The sequence below is a fragment of the Pectinophora gossypiella genome, chromosome 11 (genome assembly GCF_024362695.1).
Source record: "Pectinophora gossypiella chromosome 11, ilPecGoss1.1, whole genome shotgun sequence".
In the NCBI taxonomy this organism is placed as follows: domain Eukaryota; kingdom Metazoa; phylum Arthropoda; class Insecta; order Lepidoptera; family Gelechiidae; genus Pectinophora; species Pectinophora gossypiella.
Window position 1 is genome coordinate 2,788,591 of NC_065414.1, and position 22,222 is coordinate 2,810,812.

Below are 22,222 nucleotides of genomic sequence, written 5' to 3' on the forward strand. Positions count from 1 at the left end.
TCGAACGAATCGAGCGACATCTAGTGAAATTTCAGCTTACTGAGTGCAAGTTATTGCAAGCACAATATATTTACTTAGAGTTAGAGTAAAATTAAGATAATAGATGGCGCAAACGGATTTTTTTTCTCAACGTTGACATGTTAGTATTATAATCTGTGACAATGATCTGTGACATTGTCAAGGTGACAGTTGTTAGTTGACATACGATTATATCAGATATCTGATGTTTGGTGGGCAAAGAATACAAGGTCTTTGTTTGGTGGGGTTTATTGATTACGTCTTCATTTTGTATTGGCAAAAATATATCTCCAACTCCTGTAAGTATCTAATTAGTTACTAAAACTGGAAGATAATTAAAAACATAGCTAAGGTCCTACCTAGAACGCAATCGTCCCTTATCATCCCGGGCGTGTCGTAAACCCGACTGAGGAGAACCTTTATGAAAGACAAGTCTTTTCTAGCATGATGAAACATTACATTGGACCACCGGTTAAGCACCTGAGGACTTTGTATAAAGTGCTTCCAAATTGGTCTCTGCTTACTCGTGGCTCTGCCCAGCCTAATCGGGATTACAGGCGTGAGTATAAGTATGTATGTAGTAGATACTTTTTTGTGTAGCTGTCACCTATCTATGGTACAAATCATAATATACTGTTTGTTGAAAAAAAGTTAAATAAGTCTAGTTAGGCAGTGAGCGTGTTGTGAATTTAAGCCTGTAATTTATTTCAGATCTCTAAAGACGATGATAACCATTATGAAGAATGACATGCAAAGGCTATTTGAACCACATATCAACAATTTTCTGACCATGACCAAGTGATGAATATGATACAAGTCTACCTCATGAAAGCCACACTACTTTTCAAAGAAAAATATTTTCTTTGGAGTTGTAGGTATTATAGTGAAAACTTAATCCTGACTTCTGTTCTGCATAAATGAGAATCGCACTATGCCAGGTATGTATGCTTAAATTATTATCCCATTAACCCATTTCTTTGAGCCCGAATATCTAAATGTTCAATAAAGTAGATAAATTTCAAACTCATCGGATTACATGCGTAATAGGTCATCCATGTGTCTGGCTCCTTCTCAGGGCGGACAGAGCAGTTTTGGCACACAAGTTTTGTCATACATTGCAATATACCTACTATTATTATATAGTCACTATTACTCTAATATAAAATAGGTCATAATGGTAGACTTGTTTGCATCTCAAACGATGAACCCGGTTCAAACCCTGGTACCGGACTTGCATTAATTTAATTTAAACAGTTCACATCTAGCACACTTGGCCTGACCATTATAGGTAGCGATACAGCCTATCGTTAGCCTAACGGAAAGCTCGTGAGGTGCGTGTGCTTAGTTCATCTTGTGATGAATGTTACTTTGACTACCTCAATGAGATGCAAGATCTTGCTTATGTTATGTTATTATATTATCTGTGATACATAGATAAACTAATGCCTATAATACCTAATGGGTGGTAGAAATGTTTTGTTCTGAATATCATTGCCGATCAAAATTAATGTGCTCTTTTAATAACTATTATATTTTCATTTGTAGGTAACATAATATAGCGAGTACCCTGGTTGAGTCAAGATAATATAAAATAAGTGGAAAGATAATGTGGCCCAAGTAGTAAAGGAAAGGATGTGCAAACAGCCGAATGTGAATCTGGCAATAATGTGCCTGTTTAAATGAGTTTTAGTTGAGTACCAAATAGTTACCTAGGTTTTCCTGGGAAAAACACTGATCCAGCTTTTCTGATTCAACTGAGTTTGTGTATGGTTTTGAATAAATAACTAAACAATAGAAATGTGTCTTTTTTATTTTACTATCCCCTTTCCATTACATAGATAGATATCATTTAAAGTAACTATAAATAATTAATTGTTCATTACAATTTATATAAAAGTAGTATTAGTATATTATAATTAAGATACCTACTTGATTATTAAAATTAACAAATTTAATGAAGTTGGATTTTTTTTTTAATGACTAGAATGAAAATACAATAAATATTCAATTAAACTACTTCTTTAATTCAAAAGGTATTACATTTTGTTATTGTTAGATACAATACTAATTTCTTTTTTAACACTTTGCATTTTGGCGTGTCTTCAGTAATTGACAACCGTCTTCTCTTCGGCGTGTTGCACTGGTATGCTACTGCTGGCGGCTCCACGAGCTCTTCAAGTTCGCAGTCGCGAAGCCGTTTATTTTTGTACACCTTTTTCGGTGTCAGTACTTTAAAAGTACCTGATGAACCTAAAACGAAAAATAGTATGTATTAAATAATGTCGTGAATCTTATCTTCTTATCGTGGGTGGAATACCAGCCTCATCAACCCTAGTGTCAGGGTTATGATTGAGTCGCCAAAGGCCCCAAAAGATGAATGTAAAGCAAAGTTGTTGGAGATAACAATACCTAACATAAAGGAAGAAAAGGGCAATTATAACATTCATTAAAGTAGGTAGGTAACTAACGTATTAACGTAGCCATTTTATAAATATTAAAATGTGTATGATAAGTGATTCCTAAAAGATAGACATAGGTAGGTACTTATAAAAAACCACAATACATTGTTTTGTTATATCTCAAAACCATTAGGCAGCTTTTTCGATGAAAGCTCCCACTAGTCTTTATTTTTTTCGGACATAGATTGAACATCAGCGCTCAAAAAGTGGGACGCAAAGTTACTGTTAATATAGCGACGTGACAGTATTTCTCCGCGGTGCGCGATTAGGCGCCGAACTGGCAACATGTGAAGTGCGTGGTAAAAAGTTGCAAATATAGAAGCTCAAAGAAAAAAATATGTAACACTTCTTGTAAGTCATGACATTGGTGCTAATTCCTGTAAACACATCTAACTTTATTTTAAGTTATATCTGTCATTATTATTTTTTTCTTTTGAGATAGCCGCCAACAAACAGACGAGCGAATGGCGTGGGAGCTTTGTTTTATAATATTATTATAATGACAGATAGAATAAAAAAATAATAATGACAGATCTCTCAATGCGTCTTATCGGGGCTTCGGGGGATGCTAGGGCTGGTAGTTATTTCTGTCAGAGAATTAGCCTGGCGATTCAGAGGGGTAATGCTGCCAGCCTGTTGGGCACCTTGGCTCGATGTGACGCATTGGAGGAGGTGTTTTATTTATAGGGTGTGTTTGTTTTGTTTTTGTTTGAATAAATTGATTTTAATTATAATGACAGATATAACTTAAAATAAAATAAATAAAAATAATGATTAGATTACTGACGTGTTAAAGGCAACCAGACGAGATATAGAATGTAAACAAAGTTTCAGAGGTTCAAAACATTTATATTTGAATAAATTATCATAAAGTTCGAATTTTAATCGCTGTCGTCTGTACTAGACAAAGATGATTCGTCCGAAGAGTCCGAGTCAGCTGTGTTTATGATAAAACTATCTATCGTATTATCAATCATGTTGTCAATACTGTGTTTAAATCAACAACTACTCATAATACCAGCAAAAATCAAAAATAAAAGTAACAGAAACGGAATAATAAGAACAAAAATCTAAGTAGGTAAATACGGGGACGAAAAAATATGTATCACTTCGAACGCAATCCAAACAGAAATGAACATGTTCATAAAATGGCGGTCCAAATGTTGACAGCTGCAGTACCGACTGCTTTCCTGTACCTACCACGAAACACAACGACAGCTGTCGTTGACCAACTGACGCCATAACTGCGCGTACGAGTGATAAGGACAGAGATGATAATCCCTGGTTATCGCAATGTAACTCAGTAATGGTCCGTTTGTTTACCTTTTTGTATCTCGTCTGGTTGGCCTTACTTTACGTACCTATATGATTTTAGGTAGCTACGCTGCGGTATAGGTTTTGCGTGAAAGAGCCACAAACATAGTAGGTACCTACCTACTTAAGTAAGTGGAATGATAAGGCTTTATTACCTACATTAACTCGATTCATCTGCCACACACGATGCGTCAGGTCATCGTGTGTACCAATGTAACCTACCTACCTATAAAATGTATGACGAAATCGTGGGTCGCCCACCAATGAACTGTTTATTATAACACTGCCCGATCCTGATGCCCGAGCCCGCGATCTCGACGCATCGCGTTTGGGTAGTTTAATAACCGCTATAATATATACCTATAAGCCCTGTAAGCGCGGTGCACTGTTTTGTACAAGATTGTAAACAACTACGTCTCAATTCCGTGTGTCGAGCAACTATAGACTTTATGTCATTATAAAGATAAGATCCATTCTAGCTTGTTGCGTTGCGCGAGGTCACGTGTTATTACGATTGTAGGTAAGTAGGTAGGCAGGTACCTACCTACTGCCTGAGTCGCGCAAACGCAAATGATAGGTACGTACGATGCGATGCGATGCGTAGTAGGTACCTAGGTATGTAGGTAAATCTGCCTGTATGTTTGTTACCCCTTCAGGCTTAAACAACTGGTTACGTTATGGTAGGTTACATTACCTACCCATCTACGACAATCGCCGTCTGCGTAAAGTTGAAAGCGAAAAGCTACTTTTCTACCTATAGCTACCTAACTTACCTAGGTAGATACTTACCTATTAAGGTATTATAAACTGCTTATATACGTCCCACTGCTGGGCACAGGCCTCCCCTCAATCAACCGGAGGGGGTATGGAGCATATTCCACCACGTTGCTCCACTGCGGGTTGGTGGAGGTGTTTTTACGGCTAATAGCCGGGACCAACGGCTTAACGTGCCTTCCGAAGCACGGAATCATCTTACTTTTTCGAACAATCACACCTGATTACTTGAATCACCATTCAAGCCTGAAAAGTCCTTACCAAACAAAGGACAGTCTCACAAAGTGATTTCGACAATGTCCCCATCGGGAATCGAACCCGGACCTCCAGATCTTGAGCCTATCGCTCTAACCACTAGACCATGGAGGCTGTCAATTTGTCATTAAGGTATTAAGTAGGTATTATAGATAGTAGGTAGGTATCTTGGTATAGGTACAATAAAGTAATATTTTACGTCTTTAATTATTTTAAACCCTACAATTTATGTTAATACGGCTTTATTATAGTTTAGTTAGTGAAAATGGTTCGGAATCGAGACGTCTATAGGCACCTATCGAACCTATCTATCATCACAGCCCGGACACTTCATACAAACAACCTATCCCCTACTTTAAACATTTAACTAGGTAGGTAGGTACCTACATTAACTTGTCTACATCTAAGTAGTAGGTAAGTTGTAATTAGCTAGGTACCTAACATTTCAAAAAAACTCAAGGTCGGTAGGTATCATTCATGTAGGTAATAACTCACTATCACTATACTAAAACCCAATATTATGTAGATATTCAAGCAATAGGTAGGTACCTAACCTACAATAAAAATTTGATTGTATTTGTATTAATTCAGTGGTAGGTAAGTACCTACCTACCCAATTGTAGGTAATAACTTGACAAATTAATTGTGCTTACCTGGTGAGGAAGTGCTTGAGCGATTTTGAACGTCTTGAGTCTGATATGGTTCTGGAACTGCACTTCTCTGGAGTCTTTTTCTATGACCAGTCTCATTTCGTACATACTTGATATTGAAATGGTCAATGCATAAATACCTTGACCGCAAAATTTCTGCAGGCAAGTGGGCAATGTTCATATTACCTACAAGAAAAGAATATAATTTTCAATAAAACATAAATAGCCTATAGATGTTCCACTGCTGGATCGTCTCTACCCTCTACCCTCAAATAACAGGAGGTAATCGTTTTGGTGGTAGCCCGGACCAACTATATAATTTCTGAAGCAAAGCTTACTCTTACTTTTTCGGACAATTAAGTGACTTAGTCCGCAATGTCATAACTAAACAAAGATTAATGGTTGGATCATGGTAGTGGTTCCCTGGAAGAAATTGCTTAAACAGGCCTCCCATGTGTACTGTAGTAGGTATGTTGCATAAATTTTTGTATGTTCTAACTGTTTGTGATCATTAAAAATATTTGATTTGTGATGAATAATCTCACAAAGTAATTTTGATAATATCAGAAACAGTACCCGGACCTCCAGATCATAAGCCTAATGTTCTAATCAATAATACACAGAGGCAGAATCTACTAAAACAGCAACTTTTGACATGTCTTATTAAGTTCTTGTAGGTACCTACCTATACATAATGTATGTATAGATTGTTACCTGCTGGTATATATAGGTGTGAGCGAGACCAAGATACTAGGTATACCTCATTTGGGTTCCTGGCTTCTGTACACAGTCCCGATGTGTGAAATTGGTACAAAACTGTAGGTTTGGTAGATAGTAGTTTATCTTAGGTATCTATTAAGACTGTATAAGAAGAAATAAATAAATGTTTTATTTTTATTTATTTTCATCTTAAATTAAAAGTAAATGTGTAAGTAGATATCTGGGGGGCCAAAATGGCTACATCAAAGCAATTCATCTAAGAAAGCAATATTGCTATTTGACATTTGTTTGCATCGCACACTTACTTTTATATGCACAAATGTGAAACTGCAATATTGCTTTCTTAGATGAATTGCTTCGATGTGGCTATTTTAACCGCCCTGGTCTATAAAATGTTCAATAAAACAGTCCAAAATTCAGCAATAATTATGTACTTGATTGACTTTTTTTAACTTTTGTCCCTTTTATTCCACAGTTCACTTGGAAATATAAATCCATCGCATACAGTATTGGTATTTAGTAGGTACTTTACAAGTTTTTGACTATTCCAGTGCTTTAGTAGTTATAGCAATTGGTTCAGAATCTGGAGGCCCTGAGTTCCCAGTAAGAATATGTTAAAAATCACTAATTATGATTTTCAAGTTTGATTAGTATATCTATATGCCATGCTAAATTACCCAATTGTACAAAAGTTAATTTAATAATTCCAAATTGACATTGAGCACAATACCTAATTATATTATGTTCTTCAGACAGAAAAAACTGTTCTACTACTCTAAACTGTTGATCTCAGCTTGAGTTTAAGTATTACATTAATTATGGTAAACTAAATGATAAATGGTGACAAATGATAAACCGATTAGGTACCAAAATAATAGTCTAGCAAGTAGGGGGAGTGGCAATAACTTTCCCACCATGTTAATTAGGTATTTCTTTTTATTTTATTCCAGTTTTGATTGTCATTGATTCTATCAAATTGTTTGTTTGATAACTTTTTGCAGTTTAATATTAAAAATAAATAAAAGTAAACATTTAACTACTTACCGCAATTCTCAAGCCATACTTTTAGGCGGTTGACGTCATCCCACGGAAAACGGAACATTGACTTCTGTTCCGAAGAATTTGTACAATTATAATAAGAACAAATTGTGTGCAGACATTTTTTATAACCACTGTTCCTGTGCCGCTACGTGAAAGCAGGTTTCATGAAGCCAAATCAAAGTCCGATTTCAGTCCAGGGTTAGTTTGTAAACCACAATACACAAAACGTAGAAGGCGCGTTCGACTCGTAATTCAAACGAAAACAAACATTTTCAAACATAGGTAGGTTACTAACCTACCTACGTTATTTGAAAGTTGCGTTTTTTTTTTGTTCTCAAATTTAGTTTTAAATGATATTTATACAGGTTATATTTTTTTTTTAAATTTGATATTGTATCTCCCATAATTTATGAGAATTACAACTAAACATTTAATTAATTCAATAAAATGTATTTTGCAAATAAACACAATCTTTTAAAAACGCAATATTTTATTATCTGTGGCAAAGCTAGATCGATGTTGCAATAATTAACGATAGATGGCGCAACTTTAAGCGAGCTTCTTATACATAATTATAGATGGCGTTAATAAAAACGAGAACGTTCAACCCCTCAACAAGCTCCATACTCGACGTAGTTCCGACGTAAATCCGCTAGAGTAACCACTAAATTTAAAAATATAAAAATCTCCATTAAATGCCAATATCTTTGATTAACTTTTGGTTGGAGTATAACTTTTAAATTATAAAACATAATTTTAGTGCCTATTTATCGATTATTGGCTTTTAAAGAAACTTTAATTACAAATCGGTACTATTAGCGTCATCTATTGAAATTTTTTTGAACAATGTTTCCTAATGTTCGCGATGAGAACCCATGATAATACCTACAGCACAACGTCGGCCGCTTAATTCGAAATGCCTTCATTGATACACATTTCTATCTTTAGTTAAAAAAATAGGGCGCCTCATCTCAAAATTGTCAAGCTCAATTTAAATTGGTGTGCAATGTCGTAAATGCTAACTTTTTTAGAATAGACCTTATTTAACTCAGGTGAGAATTATGTAAAACTAGCTTGTTTTAATTTGCGTTTGAATTTCAAAACAACATAAGTAATAACTCACGCCTGTGTCCCTAAAGGGGGTGGGTAGAAACACAATTGACTGAAAGACAGCAGAAAACATGCCACTTATAATATTCATTCTTCTTTTTTATTTTGCCGTAACTTATTGTACATTTGCCGCATATGGTGTTAACTGCTTTGCAAATGAGGAGCGCTGAGGACTTTCATCCGGTGATATTCGTTCCAAAATAGATATAAATTACATAAATATGATGAATCGTGAAGCAACAGGTTACCAAAGGCCATCGCACAAATGCCTTATAGTGAATACCATGTAAGCGTATTTGAAAAATAACAATCGGAAATGTTGTTTTTAATTCAGATAAAATTTATCTAATTTTTTACCCGGATTGAAATTAGGTAACTGAAAGTAATCCCCCCTGAATGCAATTTTCTAAAAAGGCCCTTTAGTGGTTTTTACTTTAAGGCGACTTCTTCCGGATTACCGACGTGGAATACCAACCCCATCAACCCTGGCAGGGTTACTATTGAGTCGCCAAAGGCCCCTGACATAGCTCTTGTAACGACTACTTACTTACATCAGTAAGTAGTAACCGGGACCAACAACGAAGCACGGATCATCTTACTTTCGGACAATCAAATGATCAGCCTGTAATGTCCTAAGCAAACTAGGGATCACAAAGTGATTTTTGTGATATGTCCCCACCGGGATTCGAACCCGGGACCTCCGGATCGTGAGCCCAACGCTCAAACCACTGGACCACAGAGGCCGCAAATACGACAATATCTCGTTATATAAGTAGGTAAACTTTATACCTAAATATCAAGAAAACGATGTAGCATGAATTGAATCCATCATCCCCAAACTATATCCCGAAAACTAGTTAAACAAAGTTTGAGAAACTATTGAAGGACTTCTAGCAGTCCTGATTGATCACATCTAACAAGGAAAACCACTCGAATTAACATTAGTACAAGTGCGGAGTCATTACAAACACCAATAGACCTGCTAAGTTTCTCTTATTAGTAGAAATTGTCATTCCCTTCGCACTTGAACGACTTCAGTTGCAAAACTTGTCAAATTACTATTGGCTATAGGTAGAGTAGGCAAGTTATCTTACGGGACTAACTGGTGCTAATTCCTGTAAACATCATCTAATTCTATTTTAAGTTATATCTGTCATTTTCTTATCCGCCGAAAACGAAAGGGATGGGTAATCGACAAGCATAAAATTTATGGAACACACGTCAATTTTAAGCACAAATCTAAAACAACCGTCTAAAAATTTTGCATTCTTCCTAAAATTATGAGCTGTCAGTCATCCGTCCCTTTCCTTTTCGGGGAATAAGAAAACGATAGGTATAACTTAAAGTAAAATTAGGGAGGTGTCTGCAGGAATCGGGGCCTGTACCTAAGTACGTACGTAATAGAGATTCATTTAAGTTATAAGAGGCCTTAGCGATGTTTGGAAATGATTGCAACTAAAAAGTAAGTAAGTAATTGGTTACTTCACAGTTTTAACTTCTTCCTATCGTGTGAGAGGTGAATGAGCAACCTCATCAACCCTGGTATCAGGATTATTATTGAGTCGCCAAAGGCCCCTGACGTGACTCAAGTAATGACTACGTACTTAAATCAGTAGTAGTATTACAGTTTTAACAATAAAATATGTTGGATATGGTAGTTCAGAATTTAATTAGGTATAATTAGTTTTTTTTTCCCTAAAATCCAATTTTTTATCTGTTTATTACAAGATCCGAAACACGGGCGGCCATGATTGAGCTTCGTTAGTCGTCACATAATATATCACAAACAAAAACTATCTACCAGGTTTCAAATTATAATGTTTGACAGGTTCTTTGTTTATTGAATTGTGACGTCACTGGGAAAAATTACACGTGGCCTAATTGTCATTGGTACTTGAGAGCGTGCCTATAACATTATTTTCTAAATAAGTACATCACAATAAAATTACAATTGACACGATTTTACACGCACGCCAACCCTATCTTAATTATCACCCTTTGACCAACAACTCGAAACGGCACACCTATTTAAACAAAAACACATCACTGCTATAAAAGGATAAAAACCATAAACATATTACATTAACAAAAAGTTGGAAACCTCGGGAGGCCCGTAGAGTGAAATGAAAGGGGTGCTACATAAAAGGCATCATTATAAACTCAAAATGTGTTTATCTAAACGTGAAATATACGTCCGTTTTTGTAACGACGCGTACGCGTACGTTATACGACGCAAAATTAAGTACGACCCAAAATGTGTCCAGAAAGCTGAAAACGTTCGGCTTTTGTTAAAGCAATTTCGTACGTGATTCGCATTCTTGCGTATTTATCGTGTTCACTTTTCAAATTTTTGCTTTCTGCGCAATTTGTCTTCTGCGTAATTATCGCTGGTTTAACATGTTCCTATCACGTTGGTCTAGCAGAAAGTTGGTTGATCTTGCTATGGATGTACGGTCACGAGCAGTAATATGTATTATACACTTTGGTACCATATCACATTAACTTTTTTGACAAGTTGAACTGTAAGTCCCACTAAATGTCAAATATGTTAGTGCGACAGAGTGCTAAAGTGGGTACGTTATATTGCTCATGAATACCCCAATTATTAGGATATAGTTGTGAGCTAAACTTAAGTTAACATGTTCCAGATACAAACAGGAGCCACCTTCGTCTACTTCAAGTTCCCAATAGCTCCATCGGAGACGATATGAAGGCTTTGGTAAGTACACCAAAAGCAGTTTGATCTGCTCATGGTATAAGAAGACCAGGTATGCTCAAGCCTATGACAAGCCGCCTTAGCTAGCTCATAATGACGGAAGTGTTACCATTAAATTGGTATCTCCAACATTCCAAGGACGTACATTTTATTACTGATTGATTTACTGACTAATGTAATAATTACTTTTATTTTATTTAATGTTTTATTATTATATAAGCTGTTGGTGTACCTTTTTTATCAATAAGATAAAATATGTAAAAAGTCATTAAAACTGTACTTAAATCTTTTACAAAAAGTTCAAAATTTCCTTGTAAAGTAAATTAACAACATTATCGTAATCTAAACAATTTGATGTATACGGATTTACAACACGGATCGACGCTTTTTTAGAAAAACTCCTTGGCGAATGTGAGTTTCTTTGTTTATAGGATGTCAATGATGAAACTGTATAAAAGTGCGTCACACCAAAAGCAGGCGCAGCGCACGCAAAACAAATGAAAGTAAAACAAAAGACGGCAAGGAAACATGTTCGATTGTTGTGGAACAGTTTGTACCAAAATCGTTTCTTGTTTCGCATTTTTTGATTTAACAAAGATGAATGTAAATATCGCTTGAAATATTCTGTGCAAAGCAAATTCAATCAAAGTTTGAAACACTCAGACAACAGGATTCTCTTGTTGTAAAGTTTGATTAAGTAATATGTATTCTATAACTTGGTGACGAGTTTGAGAATGGATGAACAGTTTTTGTTATTTGAGAAAGTAGATCTTCTTCTTATCGTGTAGTGTAACACTTTATAACTTGCGCACTTTCAAGCTCGATGAGCTGTACCACCCCATTGGGATATAGTCGTGAGCTCTTCTTCTTATTGTGTGGGTTGTGAGATGGAATACCAACCTCATCAACCCTGGTGTCAGGGTTATGATTGAGCCGCCAAAGGCCCCTAACATTAACATTCTGTATAACTAATAAGTGGGCCTACGTTGCCTAATTATGGTAAATACAAATAAAAAACAAATAAATAAATAAATAAATTACTCATGTAACGATTACTCGCTTACATCAGTAAATAGTAACCGGGACCAACAGTTTAACGTGCCTTCCGAAGCACGGATCGTCTTAGAAAGTAGATATGCATTGGGGATTTAGGTATAGTTGCTTTTTCAATTTTAGATGTTAATTATTGTCTGATTAAAAGTGTAAGTAAGTTATGAGTCTATATGTCTTGTACGCTAATCCGCATTACATAAAATCCGCCTTGTATTAATTAATATAGGTAAGCAGGTACATAAAACCGTCGTCTTGCAGTAAAAACCAAGTAAGCGTTTTTTTGAGGAATCGCCTTCTGATGTGCTTTTCTTCAACTAAACGTCGATCTCTTCCGAGTAAAAATTGAGACCACATTTTTTCACCTGGCTTGAAAGTAACTTGTCTATGGCGAGGTTCTGTTAACATTTACATCCAAATGTGATTTTTCTTTCTTTATTTTGGGAAAACAGAAGGATAGAGAGGAAGGGGAAGATCAAGAAGAGCAATTTGTTCCATGTAAACAAATTAAAGAGAAGGCCAACGTCGTTTCTTATAAGGAAGTCAAACTATTGACCTTTGATAGACAAGATTGGAGAATGCTACAGTGACAAGAGCGTGGCTCTTCAATTGATGATGATGATTTTTAAAAAGGCGCATACTTACATAGTATTCATAGTATTCTACAGACATAGGTATAAGTAGTTAGAGGAGAAATAATACATAACGTGTCTTAAGATAAACACTCGCAATCAGGCATTCCATCCTCGCACTCTGACATTCTCTGTTCGTAACCCAAAACAAGCGTTTAACCTGTTAAGTTGGCAGTAAAACTCTTACTTAGCATAGATAAGCGCTCTGCGGTGTAATTTATAACCCAGAGATTACCGTACTGTGATTCGGAAGGATTGTTTCGAAAAAGTACTTGAAGGTGATTTTGGAGTAATGTTTATTGCGTACGTTTATTTGATTTTATGGGTTGTAATTTTGCGGTTTGCTTGGATGGTTCTAAGAAGAGATTTTTTTAAGGGAGATAGGTAAACTTTTGGCCACAATCTCACCTTGTTCAGGCTAACGTGAATGCCTCAATGAAACACCGATGGCAACACCGACCTTCCGGTATCGACGGCGGTCTACTTCTACTTTTGTCTATGGATTAACAAGATAGGTATTTACCCACACATGTTTATTGGCATCGGTCAGGCCGGAAAATGCAGTCGACTCGCTCCGGTCTAAGTAATCGCATATACCCGGGTGCCTTACTAATGTGATACAGGTGGCCCTACCGCTAAGTTTTGCTCTTCCTGTTCACCCTAGATCACAAGCTTCTGGTCGCACAGCTAGCCTTGATCAATATCTGGCACCCGCCGGACAGGGTACCTTTGGTCCCCCGAGAACCTCCACCTTCTATGGCAACACAATTTGTACCTATTGGAGGTAGGTTGTAAACGTAAATTTCTGTAGGAACAGATCAAATCTCCCTGAGAACCCAAAAAAACCCACACACCCACAACAGAGATGTTATTGATTGTTGTTTTTCGGAATAGGTGATTACGTTAATATAAATATTTTTACATCAAAGTGGATCCTAGAAAAAGGCCGGAAAAACGCTAAATAGAAGGTTTTTTTTATAAATGTGTAAACTTACCTGGATAAGGCTCTTGACAGCAAGGGTAGTACCTCTCGTGTCTCTCCGCTGGTACCCCAAGGATGTCCCACTCCACCGATGGGTAGTACTCTCGAAGGTCAATGCCCACTTCGACCATGTCGTCTTTCTTCTGGTTTATGTGTTTCAAGTCAATCTGCGATAAAGGGCATTGAGTTAAAACATATTACCGTTTTTTGTAATTGGACACAGACATAAATAACAATAACTAAGCGACCAGGATGAGATAATTTTATAAAAAAAATGTCTGACTGGATGGGATTTAAACCCGCAGCCCTTTTCAAGACAGGACGAGCATCTTAACCATTACACCACTGAGTCCTCGTGCTGGCCATGCAAAATGTTCGATTTACATCGTCATGATTAGAGATCAAAAGACAACGTACAAAGGTGAGGTTCGTTTAGTTAATAACTCTTACCTAATGGCACCTTTAATTAGTCGCGTTGCTGCAGCACGGCTGTCGCGCGACATCCACGCGACTAATTTGATGGCGCCCTTAGGCATACTTGATTTCATTAGGATTATAAAAACCGAAGGTAAAATACGATTCCGACGACCCGATTACTCTAGCCATAGAAGCGGCCAATCAGCTCGCGACAACAAATACTTCAGAACCCCGATACCGACCCCGTCGGCGTGGTCGACGGTTTCCCTCATTCAGCGACGATTTCCCATTGGGGTCGAATAATTCTTTTCAATATTTTACTCTCAGACGACACTCTTAGCCGAGGTTCTCGCCCAACTGGGCACCCTCAGGCCTGTTGTCTTAAATTTTGTACCAGGTAAGAGCCCTCAGCGCTCCCCATTTGTCCGGCCAAGTAGTTAATGGCATCTGCGGCAAATCTACAATAAGTCACGTCAAAAAAAGAATTGTAAAATCCTATGTCATAGTGGACTTTAACGGCTTGTATCTCTGCCCATTCCATTCGATTATTGGCGTGATCCTTAGTACGCTTACGAAAACACTCTTAACGTAGTCGTCTTACGACCGTTGGGTAATGACGTCTTCACCGCAAGTCATCGCCTAAAACTGTCTATAAAAAAAAAACAAAAAAAAAAAAGAAAACCCGTTAGAAATCATTCTTACTAACATCCTGGGTCCAAGTTACCCGTAATATATATTTTTTATAAGCGCACTTACCTGGTCACCATCATAGCTCCAAGACCCGAACTTCAAGAAGCAAGTCTGCTGGTCAAACGGGAAGTAGCGCACGTCGATCTCACAGGAAGACTTGAAGATGGCAGGTGGAGTCCACAGCACCTTGCCAGTATGATGCAGTACGGCTTTTGTCATTGTCGTTACTACGTACTCTCCATCCGCGCTGAGGAAGGAAGAGTGGATTAAATTCTGTTTGCAGAATTGCTGAAAAGAAGGAAATAGCATACAGACACGGGACAGAGTTTATATAGCTATTTTGTTCATAGCTGTGTAAGCCAACCTAATTGTATGGCTACCTGTACGGTCACGAGTAAGTACTAATATGTATACACTTTGAAACCATGTCGCATTAACTTTTTTGACAAATTAAACCGTAAGTCTCATTACATGTCAAATATGATAGTACGACAGCGTTCTAAAGTGAGTACATGATATTGCTCATGACTGTACACTCGTTTAGGGTGTAAGTGACATCGTAACGAATATTGAGGGGAATGATTTAGCGCCTTATTCTGAGTCAATATCAAGAGGAATTTTCCATCACAAAAGTATAAAATCGAAAATAAAAAAGAAAAAATATTATGGTCAATGAAGGATGCCGCTGGGGTTGATTAGCAACCTCACAACCCACTCGATAGAAAAAGAGGGAGGGAAAAATAAGGATTACTTACAAAATTTGCCATCATTATTTAGAGTCAGTCCTATTAACCTTAACATATTCATACCCTACTCTATATGCATCCGCCCGTCGCCGTCTATACTCTATATGCTCTATATTATCCTATCTTACTGTTGAAGGACAAAATAATATTTAAGCAAATCTTAAACTGTAGTACGAAAACGCGACAACGGCAATGACCCTAGAGTGTATTCAGCCATAACATGCAGCCGCATATAACGTTAGCCACGCTGACGCAGCTCCAAACCGCTCCAGTGCCTCCAATACTGATCTTCCCGTTTATGACAGCCACCATAAACCCGTCAAAAGACAACTCATACGAGAAGGGACGGACGTACGGTCTGCAGGTCGTGTGGTGCGAGTCACAGGCTTATGCTTGGATGACGAGTTTTATTCAGAGGCCAAATCGTGTACCTCTTGTTTCCATATTCATCTCCCTAGCTTTCTTTTGACGTGAATTATTGTTGATTTGCCGCAAATGGCATTAAATGGTACAATATTTAAGACAACAGGCCTGAGGGTGCCCAGTTGTTGGATGCGCGAACCTTGGCTCTGGCTTGGCTTGGTTTCTAGTTTCCGGTTTCAAGAACACCCCGCCAGATCTGTTTAAGTACCTACTTATACATAGACTGAACTGTTTCTAATATAGATATAGGCATTTTGGGGTTTGTGGACACTTTCAATTAAACCATAACATAGGTGAAGTGAGAGTGTCCAGGGTGAGCCCCTGGTCCACTCGTCTCGTCAATCGTGTGGGTTAAGAGGTAGATTACCAACCTCAGCAACCCTGACGTCAGGGTTATTATTGAGCCGCCAAAGTCCCCTGACATGGCTCGTGTAACGTCCTCGTTCTTACATCAGTAAGTAGTAACCGGGACCAACGGCTTAACATGCCCTCCGAAGGACGGATCACCTTACTTTAGACAATCAGGTGATCAGCCTGTAATGTCCTTACCAAACTAGGGATCAGAAGGTAATTTTTGTGATATGTCCCCACAGGGACCCACTCAACCCGGCCCGCTGTTTAAACATGACACAGACCAAGTACAGGCTCGACACAGCGTAAGATTAGTCGCACGTGCGTCGCCCTCTCATTCTACAGCAATGATTAATCGCCAGCCGGCCTGTTTTGACACGCCATGATGTATCATTCCCGAACGCTTTCTTGTCGATATTCGACGCAATCAATTAACTTTTGCGATATGATGCCTATACATCGCGTAACTAAATATCAGAGGCCACGTGAATATCGGCACAATTTTGCGTCGAATTTTTGCGGGTTTTTTGAGTAGGGTTAGTGGGAGTTAAAGCGTTCAATCTTGCTAAGTCTACAAGATGGAAAGTATGATATTTTTGGAAGGATACAATATACTTACTTACTTACGGGGGAATAGGTAGATATTAGTGTCACACCTGTATATCCGAAGAGCTAAGCAGGCAGTAAGTATATATATACCCACTCCTAGCCAGTACTGTTTAAACATAGAATAAAGAATAATACGTATAGAACGACAACTCTCCGCTTCCCACTAGAGTCTGAGCTTGGTTTACCTCACCCCCCCTCGAACACAGTTTAGACTTAAATTGTATGGCGTCAGACGTCATACACACAGATGCGCATGTACGATAACGTCTATGTGTGGTGTCTGTGTAAAACGAGGTTGTATGAAGTGTCCGGGGTGTGGTTTGAGTTTAGACTATTGCCGTTAACTAGGCAGAAATACTGAAAACCACGTGATATTAATCATACATGAATTCAAACTCATAAAGGCAAATGCTAGGAGAGCCTTATAGAGTATATAAGTCTACAGAAGAAAAGAAGAAGAAATGGAGTAGAGTCCTGGCCGTTTGAATCTATGACACTACGAATCTAAATGTTCGAATGAATTCTAGATCTTCACGAAAGTAATAATATAAGTTTAGCATCCAGTCAAATAACGATTGGGGTGAAATTACAGACTCACCTCACGCTCCTAACTCCTAACGTATCTATCCTAGATCAACAACTTAAGAAGTCAAGACGGATGAAACCTCATAAGGGGGAAGGTTACCAGCCCATCTACAATATACCTAAATATAAACAGCCCATAGACATACATACATTAGACTCACGCTTATTTCCCATCAGGGTAAGCAGAGAAAAGTCTCTGGAATTCCATTTGCTTCGATTCTGACACACTTCTCTTGCTTCCTCCACATTCATTCATTCATTTATTCATCAATCGTTTCATACACGCACGCCGGTCAGCTCACATCTCCAACTTGGTCAATCTAGTCAGCCCATATAATTGGTGAGGAATTCTTATCTTATCTTATTTAGCCTATTTGATCCCACTGCTGGGCAAAGGCCTCCCCTTGTTTTTTTCCACTCCTCTCGACTTTGCGCGATCTCCGGCCAATCCCTCCGATAAGCATTGAGGTCGTCACACCATCTTTTACGCGGTATTCTTCGATTTCTATGCCCGCCCTGAGGTATCCAGTGAGTAACGACCCGTGCCCATCGCTCCGGATGCATCCGACGAACGTGTCCGGCCCAGTCCCACTTCAGTTTGGCGGACTTTTTCCCTACATCAGTGATACCCGTTTTGGAGCGCAGTGTAGTGTTTCGCACACGCCCAAGGTTTAATGAAAAATAAACTATTATATAACTAGCTTTTGCCCGCGACTTCGTCCGCGTGGCGTGTTATATAAGAGAGAGATCTTTGTGTGTGTGGGAGTGCATATCAAATTTCAAGCATCTAACTTATGCAGTTTAGATATTTTCATACAATTTTTTTCCCAATAACTCCCATTTTTCAAAATACAGCCAAAAATAAACTTTATATTTACTAAGGTATGCATGCATGCTAGATTGAATCAATTGATTGAATTGATTTTTTTTTAATTGATTGTTCATTGAGTTTTAATTTTAATACACACTTCCTCTCTTCCCTTCAACGTTGCTGCAATGTGCCCTACAGGGTCCATGTTTTAGTTCCTATGCCTATGTAACACCCCATTGTACTACATGGAATGCAATAAATAATTTAATTGAATTGAATTGAAAACATCTATCTTACGCGGTTTCGATTTTTTCATACAAATGTTTTTTTTCCCGCTAACTCCCGTTTCCGTGGGAATTTTGCAATATCCTGTTGCAACTAAGGTTTAAGTTAACTAAGGTACCTGCATGCCAAATTTCAAGCGTCTAACTTAAGCGGTTTAGATTTTTCATACAAAAGGATTTTCCCGCTAATTTCCGTTCCCGTGGGAATTCCGGGAATTCCTTTCTTAGTGCACCTCTACGGTACCTAAGCTATGTCCCTTCCAAATTTCAAATGCCTACATTTAGCCGTTCAGGCTATGCGTTGATATGTCAGTCACTGAGTCAGTCAGTTTCTCCTTTTATTTAGATTTGATTTTTTCATACAAATGTTTTTTCCCGCTAACTACTTTATAACGGAATTTTGTAATATCCTGTTGCAACTAAGCTTTAAGTTTACTAAAGTACCTGCATGCCAAATTTCAAACGTCTAACTTGAGTGGTTTAGATTTTTCATACAAAAGGATTTTCCCGCTAATTCCCGTTTTTCGGGAATTTCGGGAATTCCTTTCTTAGTACACCTCTACGGTGTCTAAGGTACCTGCGTGCCAAATTTTAAACATCTTACTTGAATGGTTTAGATTTTTCATACAAAAGGATTTTCCCGTTAATTCCAGTTCCCGTGGGAATTTCGGGAATTCCTTTCTTAGTGCACCTCCACGGTACCTAAGGTACCTGCATGACAAATTTCAAACGTCTAACTTGAGTGGCTTAGATTTTTCATACAAAAGGATTTTCCCGCTAATTCCCGTTCTCGTGAGAATTTCGGGAATTCCTTTCTTAGTGCACCTCCACGGTACCTAAGGTATCTGCATGCTAAATTTCAAACGTCTAACTTGAGTGGTTTAGATTTTTCATACAAAAGGTATTTCCCGCTAATTCCCGTTCCCGTGAGAATTTTGGGAATTCCTTTCTTAGTGCACCTCTACGGTATCTAAGGTACCTGCATGCCAAATTTCAAACGTCTAACTTGAGTGGTTTAGATTTTTCATACAAAAGGATTTTCCCGCTAATTCCCGTTCCCGTGGGAATTTCGGGAATTCCTTTCTTAGTACACCTCTACGGTATCTAAGGTACCTGCATGACAAATTTCAAACATCTAACTTGAATGGTTTAGATTTTTCATACAAAAGGATTTTTCCGCTAATTCCCGTTCCCGTGGGAATTTCGGGAATTCCTTTCTTAGTGCACCTCTACGGTATCTAACGTACCTGCATGCCAAATTTCAAACGTCTAACTTGAGTGGTTTAGATTTTTCATACAAAAGGATTTCCCTTCACTACTCTGCTCCTATTGATTGTAGCGTGATGAAAAGTATACTATAACCTGCCCAGGAGTGTGAAGAATAATTGTACCAAGTTTCATTAAAATCCGTCCAGTAGTTTTTGTTTCTATAAGGAACATACAGACAGACAGACAGACAGACAGACAGACAGACAGACAGACAGACAGACAAAAATTTAACTGATTGCATTTTTGGCATCAGTATCGATCACTTATCACCCCCTGATAGTTATTTTGAAAAAATATTTAATGTACAGAATTGACCTCTCTACAGATTTATTATAAGTATAGATATGGGTTTCCTCACGATGTTTTCCTTCACCGTTGAGCACGTGATAATTATTTATGATCCAAACATGAATTCGAAAACTCATTCGACAATCATTGGTTTAGGCCTGTGCTAGATTTGAAACTGCGACCTCAAAGTGACAGGCAAGCGTTCTACAAACTGGGCTCTAGGCTATCACCGCACGGGCTGGAAATAAATTTAATAGTAGGTAATGTCTAGCCATAGAGTGAATTTTAGGTCAAGGCTATCCCTGAAAATTCCTAGAAGCTAATGTTTCTACATCGGTAATGTATAGTGTATTATACATATAGGGTTTCCTTTGTTCTACGTAGCTTGTGGACGGCAAGGCATCTCAAGGGAACTGTAAATTGCGCCGGGATGAAAAATAGCCCATATCTACGTGGGGTAATACAAAGTATAATAAAGAAAAGGTTAACAAAGTTTGCTGTGAAATTGACGAAAGGAAAATATTGAGAAAATTTTATTTAGTTTGAGTAAGGAACGCACAAGATTTGATAAGCAGCTTTTACAAGAAGACTTTTAACGTGCCATATACTTAATAAAAAATAAAAACAAAATCGCTATTTAAAATTACAGATTAAGTGAATTAAATTCATGTATATTATTGGGGTTATGACATGCAGGTACTCGATTTTACATAATACCAGGCGATATTTATTGAATATATGAGGTAGCACTATGGGTCTCGTGAGGAGGCTCGGTGTCGCTCAGCGGGCAATGGAGAGAGCTATGCTCGGTATTTCCCTGCTCGATCGAATCAGAAATGAGGAGATCCGCAGGAGAACTAAAGTCACCGATATAGCTCGGAGAATTGCAAAGCTGAAGTGGCCGTGGGCAGTAACATAGCGAGGAGAACCGATGGCCGATGGGGCGGAAAGGTTCTAGAATGGCGACCACGTGTCGGACGACGCTCAGTGGGTAGGCCCGCTACAAGGTGGACCGACGATCTGGTGAAGGTCGCGGGAAGCCGCTGGATGCGGGCAGCGCAGGACCGATCGTCGTGGAGATCCTTGGGGGACGCCTATGCCCAGCAGTGGGCGTCATACGGCTGATGATGATGATGAGGTAGAGGTGTGGGTACTTTGTACCCAGTAGTATGTTCCTCTCAGCCCCCTAGCATTATCACGTTTTTCACAGGGTCCGCTTACCATTCAGTTTAGGTATAACCTGAAGATTTGACAGGTCCGGTTTTTTACAGAAGCGAATGCCTGGCTGACCTTCCAACCAGCGAAAACCAACCCAATAAAGGTTAGGTCACATACCTCCGAAAATGCATTTCTCGGGAATATGGGTTTCCTTCACCGCTGAGAACGTGAAAATCATATTATCCAAACATGAATTCGAAAACAAATTCGACAATTATTGGTTTAGGCCTGTGCTGGATTCGAACCCGCGACCTGAAAGTGAGAGGCAAGCGTTCTACCAACTGTGCTACCACGTCTTTTGGAGTACATCTACCTCTGACTGTCCCAATTGGGATATAGTCATGAGCTTATGTTACAAAATACAAATTGATTTATTTGTGAAACACAGGTAGAGTAGGTTGTTATACATATACATTATTTTTTTACATTATTAAAGATATAAATTTATTATTAATAATTGTCACAATAATATAAAAGTTAAAGTATAAAAGATTAAGTCAGTTCATTTCAGGACAAAAAATTCGTCAACTGAATAGATGGTGTTGTTTACCAGAAACGTAAATAGTTCCTTTTTAAATGTCAAATCACATGTTATGTCTCTAATTGATTTTGGAACCTGATTATAAATTCTAGGAGCCATGGAGAGAACGCCTTTTCTGTACAGTGCTGTTTTTGTTTTTGTTATGTGTTTTCATCTTCAAACTTCCCTTGTTTATGTTCTGTCCATTGATATGCAAACGACTCCTAAAACACTAAATATCTCCTCCATCATTTACTGCACATCAATAATGTTTTGATACATGCTTCCAC

The 22,222-nt window shown here is 38.0% G+C and overlaps 1 protein-coding gene across 1 annotated transcript in view; it reads right to left on the bottom strand.

Annotated features, from left to right (window-relative positions):
- The window catches only part of LOC126370679 (acetylcholine receptor subunit alpha-like 2), a 68,299-nt gene that overhangs the window by 19,818 nt on the left and 26,259 nt on the right, over positions 1-22,222 (bottom strand). The window contains exons 4-5 of the mRNA XM_050015675.1: positions 14,895-15,075; positions 13,735-13,888 (exon numbers count right to left, since the gene is read on the bottom strand). Coding sequence (XP_049871632.1) covers positions 13,735-13,888; positions 14,895-15,075 — 335 coding nt within the window. The remainder of the gene's footprint in view (positions 1-13,734; positions 13,889-14,894; positions 15,076-22,222) is intronic.